The sequence below is a fragment of the Macrobrachium nipponense genome, chromosome 23, assembly GCF_015104395.2.
Source record: "Macrobrachium nipponense isolate FS-2020 chromosome 23, ASM1510439v2, whole genome shotgun sequence".
In the NCBI taxonomy this organism is placed as follows: Eukaryota; Metazoa; Arthropoda; class Malacostraca; order Decapoda; family Palaemonidae; genus Macrobrachium; species Macrobrachium nipponense.
This window is the reverse complement of record NC_061090.1, coordinates 78,248,689-78,267,089: the sequence shown is the minus strand read 5'-3', so window position 1 is coordinate 78,267,089 and position 18,401 is coordinate 78,248,689. Positions and strand designations below refer to the sequence as shown.

Genomic DNA, 18,401 nt, shown 5'->3' with positions numbered 1-18,401 from the left:
GGGCAAACCGGATAGAATGCCGAGTGTCCTAAACCCGAAACCAGACCCCCCTGGAATCCGTGGTCTAGTCCTGCAGAATAGTTCCGCCTGATAAAACTCTGGTCAAAACATTATCGGGCAGTTGATGGTCCCACCACAGTTCCCACTATTTAGCTTCGGATATAAGTCCATTCCCAGCTATGATATCTTTTCCCATTTGTCAGGTCCAACAAATTTTACAAAAAGTGGAAAGTTCCACAAAATTTATTCCAAATATATATATACAACAATATAGGGGACTCTTTGGTTTGAACCCAGGAACTAATTCCTGGGGTTCAAAAGCCCCCTCAACACGTCAAGGTGGTCCCATATCGAGGGGGCAGATAAGATGTTGATAATTACTAACAAATAGCCTAATTAGACCAATGAGTTACATTCCAAAAGGGTTGACCAATCAGAAGGTACAAAAGTAAGTGGCTACACAAGATAATGGAGAGAACATAGCATTTGTCAAAGCTCCCAAGTGAAAAACTGACATAAAAATATTAGCGACAAAGATGATGATGATGATAACCATTATCATAAAAAAATTAGATTATTCACCACATGAAACACATTGCTAACAAGCAACAAGAACTATAAGTTTGATCTTTAATAACTTACTGGTGTTCGTGAGCCATCCGGAGCTGCAATGTATGAGGATCCATAAAAATGCCCAAAGTCTTTATGGGCAGGTTTACCATCTGCTGAAGTAAATTCATTGGGGAATGTCTCGGTTCCTACACGGTTGATGGCGCATGTGAAATAGCTGTTAGCTATAGCTGCATTTCTTGCTTCGATACCCCACAATGGTTCACTGAGAGTTTGATCGATTGATTTTATAAAAGAAAAAAATACATTTTATTTTACATGCTACTATGTACATACATAAAAGCAAAGCTCATTGGAAGAATTGTATAAACCCATGGTATAAAAGTAATAATTGATAATACTTCACCATAAAAACCTTATTCCTATCAGATTATATACAGAATTTAATAGGGTGTCCCACGATGATGAAGAAAAAAAATTAATAGATGTACGTATTATGACAAAGAAAAAAAAATTAAGAAAGAAACCCAAATAAGTCAAATCTCAAATCTCATGTCTCCTTTTGATAAATTTACTACACTAACAATTAACAACTACTAAACTATAGCCAGCTCCTCCATCTTGAATGTTTGTGCAATCTATAAATTTACTTACTATAGTAAGTAAATTATGAACATAATTGAAATTGTTTGAGGGAAACCACCACCTCATACTGTATTGCAGTTGAAAGTTTCCAAGTCTTTTAGAATTACGTCTCTGAAAGAGCCCATAAAAAATTTTACTTAATGAATTACAAGTTTGTACATTAAAATATTCACCTCAGAGCCCCAACAGTAGCTGAGGGATTGAAGACAATTTCTGCACCATTAACTCCATACATCATCCAATTTTGTGGGTGATGACGACCGTAGCAGATATTTATAGCAATTCGACCGAACTTAGTCTGTAAAAAGTACAGAAGCCAAATATTATATAATAATGTAACTTACAAGGACTATCAGGATATGTGTATGATGGGTTCTACTATAAAATATTCTACAACAAAACCATTAGGTAATTATAATTGGCTACTCCAACTTGATGTATTTAGAAAACAGGAAGACCCCACTGAAAATGCAAAGATCAAAATCCTGTCCCATAAGTCATCCAGCTCATTTAGATAAGAGAACTTACTTTGAAAAAACATTTTTGTTTTTGCTTTCCCAGGACTGTTATATTTTTAATGTTATTGGGATGAGCCCTTCAGTTTCATTCATCTAAACACTTTATTATTAATTTTAATATGCTCTGACAAGCCCGAGAAGATTCTACTTAAGACTCAGAGATCTGGAAAAACTAAGCCCTATGAATAATAATAATAATAATGTTCTGATGTGGTACTAGCATTTTTTCTGTCTGTCAGACAAAAGAGCACTTGAAGCTGATAAATGTGCATTTGATTTGAGCAATGGGTTTGTGGTGAAGCAATTCTAAAATAATAGCTATAAAAAACTGTAAACTTAGCAGATCATTGGATACGCATAATCAGACAAATGAATAGACATGTCAATTACACGCTGGGACCAGATGGTAATCTGACTGCATGGTATTTCTGACAAGTTTATAGACAACTAAAATAAGCAAATATTACAAAATGCCATTTTAGTTTGGATACTATTGCATTTTATTATAAGAAATGCAAATCTTACTAGTACTATGTAAAAGGAAATTCAATACATATATAAAGACAAACTCCAAAAATACTGAGGTCCATGGCCTATAAAGTCCTCTAAAACCAATCAATATTGGAATTACTAGAATCAAAAATAATATACGATGTTGCAATGATATTTCAAAGAAGTTCTAAACAGAACCTACATTTCAATTCTTAAAATTCCAATTTACCTTGAATGTTATCATAAATGACTATAAACATTATGAAACAGTTTGGCCATACTAGAGTAACAGAAACATGATTACTGTATACCTGTAAGTATACTGCAGAATACTTGGTTATATGGAAACTTTGATAACTTGCATAAAATCATCCGAATGCACAATATTGTATTTACCTGAAATACAACATGACCAGTATCTCCTTCCATGTAATAAGTAGATTCATTGAAGTCACCAACACGAGGGATGTGATTCTTACGCGATTTCCCTAAAAAGTAGCCATTGTTACTAATCACCACTGCTGTATTCCAAAGCGTATCTCCATGAACTGAATCTCTTTCCAGAATTGGAGACACAATAACCATGTTATACTTTCGAGCAAGCTGCAAAGTAGCAAAAAAATATTAAAATGAGGTAGCATTACCACTTCAAGAGATACAAAGATACATTCTCCTTTATTTGATATTAATTCCCACAATACATTCTCTTTACTACTCTCACGGAAAAACTTTAGCGCAATTGAAACAATCAAATGTAAGGAAAAAATCTGGAGCAACTGTGTTTACAAGAACCTCTGGGAATTCCAGCCTTAAGATACTGTGGGAAATCAAGGTACATTTACTGTCTAACTACAAACACCCCAAAATCTTTAAAAATAACTTGGGACTCATTAATAACACTTGCTTCAAACTGTACAACCTGCTTCAAAATAATTTAACCTATAAATCAGGGTGCAGTAGGTCTCTTTCACTGGAATCAGAACTCCTACCTTATCGCAACTCTACACTCTTAAGAAACAAAACCAAATAATAATTTTTTATATTTACCTCCTGACAGAGAAGTGTAGTTGGCCCAGTCTCTGCATCCTCTGCAAATTCACACCATGGAAGTTTTTCTCTTGTACAAAATGCAAAAGGCATGTCTGGAGAAGAAAACAACATGTACTGTAAGCACCTAAAATATTTTAACTTGGCAAATGAAAGTAATGAAAGAATAACATCCCATGTTTTCTCAATGTTTCCCCACTACTTTCAAGCAAAATTATTTCATGGAAGTTATTCCCTTATACAATTTTTTTTATCTCTACTAGCATTTTTATATTAAAATTTATAGGGCAAAATACTGTATATCAACTGGTATATAAGCAGGTAGTTTCAGCACACGCAACTTGTCATAAAACTTCATCAAAATCAAGACAAACAGGAATACCATGCTTCATTGGATGGATTAGACTCAGACCTTCTTTGCAGTTGATCTTTGGTCTTTCACACCCAACATTGTTAATAAAACAAAGTTAGCTTTCAATAATACAGCCAAAATCAAGATGTAATATTTATTAGCAATGAGGCGTGTGTTACTGATTAGTTAACCCCATTACATCAGGCTTAAACCACTGATTAACTTGACAAAATAGCAGGCGTGTGTTACTGATTAGCTTAACTATAGCAATCTACCTTGTAGTGCATAGTTTAAGGACGATTAATGTATCGAAATTTTGGCACCCCTTGAAGCTGCTGTTGAAAGAGCAAACATTCCCACATTTAAAAAAAATTAAAATAAAAAAAAAAGACAATGAATAAACAAGAAAGAAATTCCCTTAATATAATCCAAGATCACAATCAGCATCATTATTAGACTGTATTGAAAACTTGACACTTACTAACAACTGGGTTGTAAAAGAGGAACAAGTTTCCTATATAACGTGATCATCTCAAAAACAAAAATTTGTTTTACTATAAATAACATTCCATTCATAAATGCTATTAAAGTTTCCTATATACAGTACCATGACCTTAAAAATACTAATTTGCTTTACTATAACCAACATCCTATTCATAAATTCTATCAACACCTTTTTTAAATTAGTCATGCTAAACAAAGATTATGCTACAAAACTATAGCAGGGGATATGCACAATCACGGTAATTTAATCAGACCAGTTACAATCTGCCTCCTGTAGGGCTGGTAAGAATGGTTTATTTTCTTAAAAGGAAAATTTATTCAACCAAATAAATTGCATTCTTTAAACAGAGAATCATGTTAAAAAAAATTTTATATTTCATTAACAGGCTTTTCCAAAATTTAATAACCATTGGTGTTATTTGGTGACTGAAATTTGGACATTCACACAAAATATATCATGTACTACCTGCAATCTCTGGATAGTGGGACTGGATTGGGTCATTCGGTGGTCCAAATAGCATCACCAATTCAACATAAAGTTAAAATTACTCCAATAAGACAATCTTGTTGGTATGAAGTATGCAACCACCACATGATAAGTTTGATGTTTTCTAATTTATTATCAGATCCTTTGTATATCTATGATGTCTGCCATTTATCAAAAATGGCAGGTATAGAGGTTAAACAAGCACTGACAGCAGTCCGATTGGATTTAGTCATTAGTTTTGGCTGCCGTGAGCATCATTTGCCTTGATGCATGCATGACAAGGAATCCAACTTACAATGCTTCAAAATCAATATGCTTTACTGTATACAAATTTTGTGGATTAAAAATTTGATAAAAATTTTCTAAAATTCTTTTCTTTTGTTTTTGTTGTGGTATATTTTAAACTTTCTTGATCCCCGACTTTCTTGTACATAAGTTTCACTGTGAAACAAAAGTTTTGTTATGTTGAAGAACTAACCTGCTTTACTTAAGATGGCAGCAAATGCACCCAATGGAAATTTTTAGCTATCAGTATAATTTACACAGTATGTCTTGTAAGACGGTACAAGTTCAGATCTTGCGGATAGCACCGAGGAGGAATTTCTAAATCTGGAGGAATTTTACTCCCCACCTGGTGGTTCATTAAGCTCATCACTAGCTCTATGTTGGAAGGATGGTGGATGGTCATTTGTGAAGATATCTTTTTGGACAAAGAATCTTTCATATGTACATAAACTGACTTTGTTGTACATAATTTGACTGCACTTCACACACATGCCAGTTCATGCTGTAGAAAGGAGTGGGGCTACACCAGTTCCAACTTTTAATTTAAATGAAAGGATTTAAAAGTGCCTGTGCTGATTATTCTCAATTCTTCATTATATACACACTCTGTCAAGTCAGATGCTTGCCAATCAATTTAGCTGCCATTATCTATTGCTTATTATACAACTGTCTTAGCAACGATATTGATATGACAACCCAGGTTACATAAAATAGTTTAAAGACTGCTTTTACCATATATACATCTCTCTCTCTCTCTCTCTTTATATAAAAAATATTATTTGCCTTTTTTTTCTGGAGGGGAGGGGTGGGGAGAGGGGGGGGTTGCTGCAAGTGTGATGCTGTTCAAGTACAATAATATATCAAATTCACTTACTTATTTTCAACATCAATAAGCAACTGTTCTTGAAAGTCTTTAATTACATGCAAAACATTGCCCTATTACCACACTGCACTAAGGTCCTGTTCACACTAGCGAGCACTACCTGACGAGCAAACTTTGTTTCCATAACCCGTTCCACTATCCTGACCAACCAAGTATGGAGCCAGAACGATGCTATTTTCTGGTAATGCTGCTTCAGATGCGAGAGAAAATATAAACAGCTGGAAGTGCCCGTTGTGCATACCTGCTAGTGTGGACAGGCCTTAAGTGGGCACCATTTCCCCATTCATGTGAATTACTTAAGCATCAATGGGGCATAACATAAAACCTTGTCTGAATCCACACTGGTACAAATACTTCATAATTTTAGCTAATCGATACAGCTATTTCCATGCAAATCCATGATGTAGTGATAGAAGCAAAGACTAAATTCAATACATACTAACTTTACATGAATTCTACTTTACTTAATCCTAATATATGTTACCTGATAACTCATTATTTAACACAGCACACAGCTACGAGGTAAAAAGCAGACAATGTTACTTTCCCTAAGGAAATCTTAGTTTTCCAGAGAATATCTAGCAGCTTAACCCTTTAACGCCAACTGGACTTATTAAACGTCGATATAAATTGCTGTTGGGTGCCGATTGGACGTATGGTACGTCAATATAAAAAAAGTTTTTTTAAAAATTCATGGAAAAATAGTTATAGGCCTACTAGGCAAAAACTTTTGAATCACGTGCCTTGGGGGATGCTGGGAGCTCACGGATCAAGGCGTTGTTTTGTTTACAATCGTTACGCAGGTGCGCAAGCGCGAATTTCTTTCTTATCTCACTAAAAAGTATCAGCGGCACATCTCAGAAATTATTTCGTCACTTTGACATAATTTTTGCACCATTTTAAATTAGCCGTTACATGGAGTATTATATATGAAATGTGCGCAATTTCAACAATAAACAACACATGGCTGTAGCTTTTATCAGTTTTGGAATATTTTCATATAAATAACGATAAGTGCCAAAATTTCAACCTTCGGTCAACTTTGACTCGATCGAAATGGTAAAAAAACGCAATTGTAAGCTAATACTATTACATTCTAGTAATATTCAAACATTTACCTTTATTTTTCAACAAATTGGAAGTCTCTAACACAATATTTCGATTTATGGTGAATTTATGAAATAAACTTTTTCCTCACGTCCGCGCAGTAACTCTTCTGAAAAAATCATAAATTTTTTCGTCCAATTGTCGTAATGTTTGCACCATTTCAAATTACCCATTACATAAAGTTTTATACGTATATGAAAATGTGCACAATTTCATGAGAATACAACAATAAACAACCTATGGTTGTAGCTTTTATCAGTTTTGAAATATTTTCATATAAATAACGATAAATAGAAAAAATTCGTCCCTCGGTCAACTTTAACTCGACTGAAATGGTCGAAAACTGCAATTGTAAGCTACAACACTAACAGTCTAGTAATATTCAATCAATTACCTTCATTTTGCAACAAACGGGAAGTATCTAGCACAATATTTTGATATATGGTGAATTTTTGAAAACAGCTTTTTTTCAAGTCCGCGCGTTATGAATTCATGCATCATTTTGTGATAATATTTTCTCTGTGTTGCCTTTATCGATTTACAATGTGTTATATACCAAAATGATCGCAATTTAGGGTACAATACAACGGAAAAAAATTAACTCGTTAGCTTTTAAAGCCGTTTTGCCTCACAGAGCCGATTTTGAATACAATTTATACAAAATGAAATTTTGTTCTCGCGCTATCATATATCCCATTATTTATATATGATATTTTTTTCATTTCTGATGGTTGCATACTAAACTTCACGCAATGACAAAAAAAGGAGCCAAAAAAGAACTTTTAATCTTGAAAACTAAGCGTGCTGTGATTTTTTGAAAAAATAAAATTTTCCGCTTCGGCGCTCACTCCCAGACCACGCCGGCATCTGGGAGACGATTTTTATTATACCCCTTCGGCGTTAAAGGGTTAACTAATGGAACAAGCATCATTTTATGAAACAATGCAGTCACTCTTTGAAGGGTTAAACTCTCAAACACTTCTGAAAGAGTTTGTTGGCCACTGTTTAACAATCCAGTCAAAACATTGTATATTTTCTGTAATTAGTTAATGAAGTATGTACATCAATTTTCATGACTGTTAAACTGAACTCTCACTCTACAAACTACAAGTACAGGCCTTGTGAATAAAATGCCACTCGGAAAAGAAGTACAATGAAAGATAAACAGCTAAACAGATCATATTAACAAAATGAAGCTAAAACCCCACAATCTATATCATGTTCATCATGATATCCAGACAGATACAAAGGAAACTTTCAAGACAAAAAATAACAAAAGCTTATTTGAGGTGAGTATACAGAAATTGGACATCAAATACAGAAAGCCACTCGGAAAATAAATTGGAATTTAGCTATTTAATCAAATGTTCAGCATTCACTTTTTTTACCAATTACATCCTACTGTTTAATGTTCACCTTGACCATTTTACTATCATAACCTTACAGCCTTGGTTATCTCTTTAATCTTCTATTGCATAACATATATACAGAAAAACATCAGCACTACCTCATGCTCCTCGAGCAACTAGAGACTTGGCAAACATATGAGCTGATGCAAACTGTCTTTGCATGTCATTCAATCAATGTATTCAAAATAGTGTCAAGATGCTTCATAACCATATGGTACACTATACAAAATCCACACTGATGATGCATGAAAGTGAATTTGTAAAGGACTTTTACTGCAAAAAATTTTGACCATCAAACCAAGCTTAAAGACCAAAAGCAGGACCCTGAAAGCAGTGTTACTCTTATCCAGGCTTATAAAGTAATTGTACGAGGCCCGAAATATTAATCAGTAATGAAAGCAAGCAATGCCTTCAAACAATAGCAAAATGCAAGGAAGAAGATGACTTACTCCATGCTTCTTGGTAACACAGTACATTCACTCCACATAAAGATGCGGCTTCAGTCATGCACTTGATCTTCTTAAAGATGGCATCCCTTTGTGCTGCAATGGGTGCTGTAGTTGGTTCTACTATTGAATTTTGGATCAATCCAATTCGTACAATCCTTAAAGCAAAATGAGTATGACACAAAAACAAAAGACTAGGTAAAAAAATAGGGCAATTTCATAGTGATACAGTGCAACACCATAGTAGTTAAAAATGCAATAATGCTGGAACACTTATCCTCTACGAGAGCCAGGTGGCAAATTTTGACAAGATTCAGAAGGTATTACATTCATAATTCTAAGAAAATACTATATGTACAATGAAATGCTGATGTTTCAACACCTAACTAGCCACCATGCAGAATGCATTCTGTTCTTGGCTGCAGCTTGATCATGACAGATCATTCCAAAATTCTTAGCTTTAATTGCAACAAGAAAGAGCATTTTCCATTTTTCTCAAACTAATTAAATTCTTTCCATTGACAAGACTTTCAACTCTCATTTATCTGGTCACCATCATTTTGACCAAGTGGTAGGGTACCTAGTTTATTTCATTGCTGGTCAATTCTACACTTGTGGGCATGGATCTTCAAATAATTCGTTTACTTTATGGATGTTCAAATATTCAGCCAATCTCACAGTAACGAAACAGAATGGTTCTATGGTCAGTCATTGGTTCTGACTTGCAATTTACATGTCAGTGCCTACTCGGCCAAAGAATGCAGGTTACATAAACTCCTCATGACTGCAAATATTCCAAGTAAATCTTGCAACTTTCATTTTCTTATACCATTCACATGAATCTTTCAATGCCCTCATTACATTTGACAATCTTATATCACAAATGATATGTTTTTCAATTTCATAAGTTTTTAACAATTTCCCTTTCAAGATATATATACTATATATCTACGTATATTTCTGTAGTCCATTGAGAATCTTTGAGATTTTGAATTTTAATTTTGTAATGCATTAATGTTGAAACCATCGTATACATATTCCAAGTATTTCAGTTTCCAGGCAAATATTTATGAAACTAAGAGAAATTTTGTATGTAAAGTGCCTCCTTGGAAGCATGTATATAACCATCAAGCATTCATTATGCTTATCCATAAAGAACCTTCCAATTTGAAAAAGACCGCAGTAAAATTTGGTGGCAAACCATGGATTCGTTGCCAACACTCGGCACCTAAAACAATCATGTTTTACTCTTTTGATTGCAAGTCACCCTTGATGTACAGAAACTTCTGCCAATTCCTTATATGTACTGCTGTCAAATAAGCATAACCACTGATGTGTGTACATTGTGTTGCTGTATCCATTCTGGTATACCATAGCCAATTAGATAATATTCATTAGAGATGGCTAGTTATACCTATGATACTTCCAATCACTGTTATAAGCATTTCATATAACTGGTACTGCAAAGCACTGCATTTACTCTTTCCAAAATTACAAATACATAGGTCAAATGCTTCATTCACATCAAAAAAGATATTTAAAAAAAATATTCAAACTGACAATTCAGTTTATGCATAAATTCTCAAGACTTGAACCTCGTAGTACATCGGATATTAGTCTTCATAATCATGATGCTCATATGGTACAGTATTCACATCCTCTCTTGTAAACACATAAGTTATTCAACTATGCAAAATATACAGATTATATGTTTGTACAGTAAGCGAATTTGTTTACTTTCAATACCAAAACTGATATTACCATGTAAAAAATCTCTTCATATAAATCATTTTCATTAAACTGATGTTGTAAATTATAATGAGTACTCTTAACATTTTTTATAGCAAACTTTTTCAATACCTAAAACTAAAGGCTTCTACTTGCAGAAATCTTTCATCCATCAGTCAACTTTACCTAATATTAAGAAGACCCACTCTAATCAATTGTCTTCTACTACAATTAACATAAAACTTCATTGAACAACCAGCTATGTACATATTCTCTGAATTAACATCATTCAGAATGTTTGGACACTCAAATAATTACCATAAGATACAACCCTGCAATGCAGGCTTTTCCAAACAGATCATCAAACCACTGATCAAGATCAAACAGACCAATGACACATACCATACAATACAGCAGTACTATAGTACTATAGCAAATTGCAGATGCGTACTAAACAAATCAAAGTATCATCTTTTCCAATGCAATAGCAGTTGTACTGCAAGTCTCACATCTGACAAATCAAAGAAAATTCTAACATGTATAAAGCTACTATTTTCTAGTGCCAAACATTATTGCATTTGCAATTTATCTGTAGTAGCCATACATTTGCCCTTTTCAAACAGTATAATAACAATCATAAAAAATATTATTCATGCAAACTTTTAACAAATATATCTAACTAGCAGAAAAGTGGAATATTAAATAGACAGTGTTGTATCTATGCAAAAAAAAAAAAAAAAAATTACTCTACACAACTTACATATTATTTGCTGACTAAATGTATCGGTAAAATATTTTCCTAACCGTCACTTCTCAAGAAAAACACTGAATAAAAATGTGATAAATACAAAGGCCTGTCATTCTATTTATTCTTAATTAGACCTCTCAGGCATTTACATCAGATATACTGAATTAACTCTAATATACAGAATTTACTCAATACAGCCAATACCTACAAGCATTATAATTAGGTCTATCCTAACAAATAAGCTTCTTATAGTCAATTACCAGTAATTGAAGTTAAAAGCAATAACCAACATTTCTTTACTGACCTTTTAGGAGTCAACTGCTCTTCTGCTGCTTCAATGCAATATCCTTTCAATTCAAAGTCATGATCCTGTGCAACCTTTTCTGCTGCCACAGGAATATCAAATGGACTGAAAAAGATTTGTTCAATATGAATCTTATATTCTCCAGTTCAATCTGCAAAATTTACACAGAGAAGTGAACATAATACCAAATCAGAACGGCAATAATACACTCTTTAAAAGTGAGATCTAAATGATAAAGGAGTCCTTCTATAGGACAGTATTACAGCACAATGGAATATAGTACTATGCATAGCAATTCTGAAAAAATACCATAATTTTCTAGGAAATGTTAAAAGGTGAAAACAAATGCATAGGACGTAACACCCAACCTTGTATACCAATGTTCCAAAACAGTTAAATGCTAATAGGCTACTTTTAAATTCTTACTCTTCTAAAGACAGGATCAATCAGGAAAAAACTGCTGTACATGTTAGTAATAAATACATAAAATACTAAAGAATACAGTTCACAACAGAGCAGTACAAGAAAATTGTCTGACTCACTAAACATATATGAAGACGACAAACTATGACTTATTATGTAATTAAAAAAATCAACAAAAGAAAATGCCTCAACATATCCTAAGCCTCTAACAAAATTATGGGTTCAAAATGCACGGAAAAATAGAATCGACCCACTCAGCTCTGGTGGTCAAGTAGTAATGCAATGTAACCACCCCCAAAAAAAACCTCCAACCTTGAGGACTTACTTCAGTTCACGGCCATAGAGAATCCTTTTGACTTCCTTTAGTTCATGCTCAGGAATGTGCTTCTCCAAGCAATTCTCTAGGCTAAATAATTCTCCAGACATACTGAATATCCTGTAGAGAAGAAACAAAAATGCATGTTAACTAAAATAGTGTATATCAATAAATAACTAAGGGCATACTACTCCCTATGCAAAATATTTAGAAAAAAAATACATGCTAATACCTAGTACTACAACAACCCTACATCAGCAAGTAACCAAGTCATGAAACATCTTTTCAAAATTCTGACCTATTTGATACTCAGGCTAAATGAGAGCAGCACAGTGTGTATAATAGTTCCAGCAATAAATTGAAAAATGAAAATCTTGACTTTCAATACAGAGTACTGGAAAGAAATATCAATTCTACAATTACAACCATTGCAGCAGTAGCAATAAAAGGGTAAGTTAAATAACTATGTATAGCTGTATGTAATAAGAAAGTGATATTTCATGGGGGTGGGGGAATAAAAGCCACCTAGGCCACCTCCAATAGGATAACCAAATCTTCAAGTTAAGTTTGTAACGTAAAGGCTTGGGACATGCTATGGATGTATTGGGTTAACTGAATAAGCTTATTAATAGTCATTAACATCATCAACATGAGAAAGATGATAATCATACTAGATCTTATTTATAAGGAGATAGAGGGATTAGGGTGAAATACCAGATGGCCTGCCTCTACCATAGTGCGACCACCTTCCTGAAAATTGGAAATTATAGTCTTAATTTGTGACTTGGGAGAAATAGCTTACTTCGAGAGGAAAGTAGAGGTCTCAAGATGTTTACTCTGACAGATGCTGGCTCTTGATAAAAATGTCTATCCTGGGTTACGGAACGTGTTAAAAGAACTTTTTCGGGAAGGTGGTTGCACTACGGTAGAGGCTGGCCATTCAGCATTTTACCCTAATTAAACATAATAACCTTTATGCCTATACATGGCCTAAGCAACAGGTTTGTTTGTTTATTTGTATGGTGCTTTTACATTGCATGGAATCAGTGGTTATTCAGCAACGGGACCAACGGCTTTACGTGACTTCCGAACCACGTCGAGAGTGAACTTCTATCACCAGAAATACACAGCTCTCACCCCTCAGTGGAATGCCCGAGAATCGAACTCGAGGCCACCGAGGTGACAGGCCAAGACCATACTAATCACGCCACTGAGGCAACAGGGCTTAGCCTATTCCTCATCCCTGATAACACTTAAAATTAAGATTTCTTTAACACTTGAAATTTTGACTTTTTATCATCAAGTCTTCCAGAAAAAAAAAGTGGTTTATGAAATCTATCTGGTATAGGGTAAAAAACCGCATGGTACAGGGGTGGACCATGTACGATCAATGTGTACAACCCCCAAAAAAGTACATTATAATGCGTCCTGACATCGGAGATGGGCATCAGACGCGACTTGTTGTTGATGAGAAACGGAGCTAAAGACCTCTACTCCGGTGTCAGGACGCGTTATAATGTACTTTTCTTAGGGTTGTACACATTGATCGTACATGGTCCACCCCTGTACCATGCGGTTTTTTACCCTAATTTTCAAAATGATGTTTGAACTATCAAAGTAAACTTAAAAAATGACTCAAACAATATACCTAGGGGTTATACATAACTGCTGAAATGTCAATGAACTATAATTAATATTATTCTGCTACCTACATTAGTAGTAGTTACTACTAATGAATTAACGAGGAAACAGACTTAGCCTACCTACTCTAGATATGCTAATTTAATTGTTACTCAAATTACGGTCTTGCTTGGTATCAGAACAGAGAATTGGATTTAGGCCAAAGGCCAAGTGTTGGGACCTATGTGATCATTCAGTTAAAGAGAAATTGACAGTAGAAAGGTCTGAACGGTGTGGCTAACAGATGGAATAGGCACTTCGCAGTTGCACTACCTTAGCTAGTATGAATCAATTGTTGGGTGGGTGGAAAATACTGTGGAAAAAAGCGAATAAGCACGGAGGTACAGTAAAAATGGAATAACAGGGGTTGCAGCTAAGGACCGAAGGGACGCTGCAAATAGGTAGTATGTAACCATAAGTAACGCATACATTGCACCGCATGAGGCACACTGACGGCACTATACTCCCCTACACGGTCTTGCTTAGTAACAGAGTCGGCTAAATCTTGACCTGTTTCAGACTCTACACAAAAAAGTAATAAATTAAAAAGAAAAAAAAACCCGTTAGATGTAGTTTTTTTTATCCAATTACTAATAACAATACATTACCAGTAATGCCACTACACAATGATTTAAGTAGTGTACCACTACACAAAAATTCAAGTAATACTAGTGGTATAACACTGGGCACAGACGAGGAGGAGACTTTGTAAGGAGTGGACCTGCTACTGGATGGGCGAGTTCTTCTCTGGGACTCGAACAGCTCCCATCTGATAATGTTAATCTGACCCATCCATAGCCCCCCATGAACAATTTCGGATGCCATATATATGAGGTTGTCTATTTTGTCCGTTTGCTTTTGTTAAGACGGAAAGGACAATTTGTCTTCGATGCCTCGGTCGATCATGTTTGAGACAAAATCAAGAAGTTGGTGAATAAGAAAATACTGAAGTAACTTACTTTTAGTAAATAAACTAGTTTCAAAATACTTCTGGGAAGTTGGAACTCGCCCAAGGACAACTTGTCAGGCTGACAGGCCGTTTACAACACCTAAAAGAAAAAGAAATATAAACAAAATATTATTTCTAGTCACGTATTCTTGCCCACGACTAAAGGCTGTTATTGGTGTAACAACCTAGAATCACAACAACAAAAGAACCAATTGCTGTTTGAAAATTGTACATTGGATATTTCTTTTTCTCCATGAATTTACATAGAGTTTTCTTTAGTTATATACGTAGTATCGCTGCGCGTTCATATGGTGAGGCCAGTTGCATAAGAATGATCTTGTCCCATACATCATATTTGTTATAATAGTTCTGACAAGAGTAAACTTATAGCATGCCATTATAACAAAATTTCATGACGTTCATTAGAAAAAAACGAACTACTGATATCTTGGGAAATCGACAGGAGAGGCTTGTCACTTGTCAGCATCTTTTCCTTTCAATTGCGCCTTGAATTAATTGGGAAATTGACTGAAAAATTATTGACATTGTAACCTTCGCCACTTACTCGTAGCTTGAAATCTGTGACATACGCGGAGGAATGTGAGTGAACAGCATAATTGGGTGGCCCCAACCGTTGCATCAAGATTGAGTGATATGTTTACATAATTCAGCGATATCACTGTACCAAGACTTGGAGCTCAGGGATTGGGTAACATGTTATAAATAGACCACGACCATACGAGAAATCACCATCGAAAAGATGAGTCCACTGTGGATCCGATATCTGAAACACAATCGTGTTACCAAACAGCTGTCCTCAGTGTCATCCTGTGTCGCGAACCTTTGGCACCGAATTTTTTTAGTCCAACCAACCTAGCGCAATGCTAAGCAATCACCAAGATATTTGCTTGGGTGTGCCAACTACTTAGTTAAAAATTCGAAGCAGCTCCTCTCTTTTATATTGTTAATATTGAACTTCACAAAAAATTAAAATAAAATCACGTATTCAATGTTCCAGAGAGCTTTGCGAACTCTCTATCGTCCCATAGTACAATAAATTCTTCTGGTAGAATTCGGGGCACTTATTTTTATTTAAATCTCCCCGCCGCCTGACCCAAAAAGTAAAAAGCTATTAGGTATTTGTATTGTTACGTTCCTTAATGCAAATTTGTTCATATAAAATGCCAATCTGAGCAACTTAAAAACAGAAAAATAAAGGAAAATTTGAAAAATTAGATGAAAACAAAGATAAGGACAACCACTGCTGTGAAAAAAAATGACGATTCTCTCTTGAAGTGGTCAGCGCAATGTTCGGTCGGCTATTGTAAGGTCTAAATTTTATCATTGTAATGAATCAACTAAAGACAAAACTTATAGTTTGTTATTCAGTTTAACCATAAATGCTTCTCTATAACATACTGCTTGGTTCTTGCAAAAGGCATTTCCTCTATGTTACTGTTATATTTATTTATTTATTTTCTGAGGGGTCTCAACCAAACCGAAGGTACTCTGAGAAAGCGGCAAATTCAATTCATCCTATAAAAAAAAGACCCAATCGTGCTTTCACAGTCTGAGATTTTGTTTATTTGTTTTCATAAGACGTACTCTTAAATATACGCGGTCATAACACTCAGAAAAAAAAAGAAAAGTCTCTAATACTTTTTCTTGAATGACATGATATTTTCAGTTCAGTGGGAACTTATTGTATAACATTATAGCGAAAAATTCATAGCCTATGAAGCCTGCATTACAATGGTATCTTGGATCGAATAACTTGAGTCTATCTGTAGCTAGTATATTCTTGTGTTGAGTTGACTCCACCTTTGGCTGAATTATACGCAGTAAGCTATTTCGATATTTTTTTATACTCAGTTTTGATAGCTTAGTGGGTTATGACACATTTCAGTCATCATTCTAGCCATAATAGAGAGCCAACGCAACTCAATACAGGCGGTGCAACACGCTTTGTTAATTCCGCTGCTCTATTTATCATATTTTGCAGCTTCATAACTAAGTCATGCGCATTAGACAAATTACGATAAGAGTTGCAATAATCAACTCTGTTTATGACACAATTATTCACAAGTTTCACAGATCACTCATCAAGATTTTTGTTCACAATGGTAATATTTCTTATATGATGGCCAGTAAACCATGACAACATTACTGACTTGAGTACTAAGAGATAAATTTCAACGCAAAAGTAGACCCAATTCACAAACTTTGTCAGTAATCGGAAGTATTGTTCATGTAAGAATAAAATGTCTCTGTGGTATGGTGTAATACAAAATACTAGAATTGAACCTGTGGCGGTAGTAGTAGTAGTCCTCTTCTTAATGTTTCATAACACGAGTTTGAATTCCCAATCTGTACACACTATTTTCTATCATATAGATAGCCTTTCAATTCAGTGATGCCAGCGAAATGTAAAACGTTTAGAAATGTTTATGAGTAACTGTATCCAAAGCAGAGCTGAGATCTGGCAACACGTAAATATCACATTTGCCTTTATTTCATTTCTAATAGATTATTGACAACAGCGGATATGTTCTCTATAGAATATAATTGGATGTAAGCCGACTTTCCATCCGGCAAAGCATTTTTTTTTTCAGATGGCAATTAGTTGGTCAAGAATTGCGTTTTCTAACATTTTGGATAAATAGATATCAATGTCGGTTTAACAATAGCCACTGTGTCAGATGTAGGGAACTTGCATTCAGAAATACTGGCATTTATAACTCCCACTGTTATATAAATAAAGCACGGAAAATTGTCCAACCCAACTAGTTCATATATATACTAGCATCCCCAGCTCCCAAACTAGTTACTTGGGTTCTGTTTATTATTCAAAGATGTCAAGTCATCAGACATACCAAATTACAGCCCTCTAAGCCTTAGTAGTTTTTATTTTAGCCAAGTTTAAAGTTAGCCATAATCGTACTTCTGGCAGCGCTATAGGTACCGTGGCTGAGAGTTTAATAGGCCAATATTTGGCTGTGAAGAAGGTGGATTTTTTATTTTCTAAGCTGTTCTCTGTGAATGATCAACTTACTAATTTGCACAGCTCCCTAGACTCGGTAGTTTTTAAGCTCTGAGGGGTGAACGGACAGACAAAGCCGGCACCATTCTTTTACACAAATCACGAGGAGTCGTTTAATTTATCTCAGATCTGTATCATTTACCACATTTCAGCATCCGCTAATATATAAAAAGACTCTTCATTTATCAGTCCTCTAGAATTCAGTGTTTTAGTAACCATACACCGCATAGTCCCAAACACACATTTTAAGACATCGACATTCATATTCGTGACCAGTTGCTGCTATTACTCTCATTATTTCTGCATCAAACGATCAAAAGGTTTTATAGTCTCTCGAGTTCACCCGATTTGCGGCGTCTTGTCTGTCTCGAACAATTTATACACTACTTCACTTGAGTTGCAATCTTTTGTTAAACGATTACCAGCACAGTTCCCACAGACTATCCTCTCCAAATGTTCATACCTCTG

The 18,401-nt window shown here is 34.8% G+C and overlaps 1 protein-coding gene across 4 annotated transcripts in view; it reads right to left on the bottom strand.

The window, feature by feature from the left end:
• The window catches only part of LOC135201727 (beta-ureidopropionase-like), a 35,200-nt gene extending 19,723 nt beyond the window's left edge, over nucleotides 1–15,477 (bottom strand). The window contains exons 1-9 of one of the 4 annotated variants that reach the window (XM_064230945.1): nucleotides 15,459–15,477; nucleotides 14,904–14,993; nucleotides 12,274–12,384; nucleotides 11,526–11,630; nucleotides 8,749–8,903; nucleotides 3,273–3,367; nucleotides 2,622–2,828; nucleotides 1,389–1,513; nucleotides 643–835 (exon numbers count right to left, since the gene is read on the bottom strand). In XM_064230945.1, the coding sequence (XP_064087015.1) occupies nucleotides 643–835; nucleotides 1,389–1,513; nucleotides 2,622–2,828; nucleotides 3,273–3,367; nucleotides 8,749–8,903; nucleotides 11,526–11,630; nucleotides 12,274–12,374 (981 nt within the window). In that variant the 5' untranslated portion in view covers nucleotides 12,375–12,384; nucleotides 14,904–14,993; nucleotides 15,459–15,477. Of the gene's footprint in view, nucleotides 1–642; nucleotides 836–1,388; nucleotides 1,514–2,621; nucleotides 2,829–3,272; nucleotides 3,368–8,748; nucleotides 8,904–11,525; nucleotides 11,631–12,273; nucleotides 12,385–14,373; nucleotides 14,442–14,552; nucleotides 14,820–14,903; nucleotides 14,994–15,458 lie in introns of those variants that run through there. The other 3 variants (XM_064230914.1, XM_064230935.1, XM_064230925.1) reach the window with 3 other exon arrangements.
• Nucleotides 15,478–18,401: the final 2,924 nt, after the last annotated feature.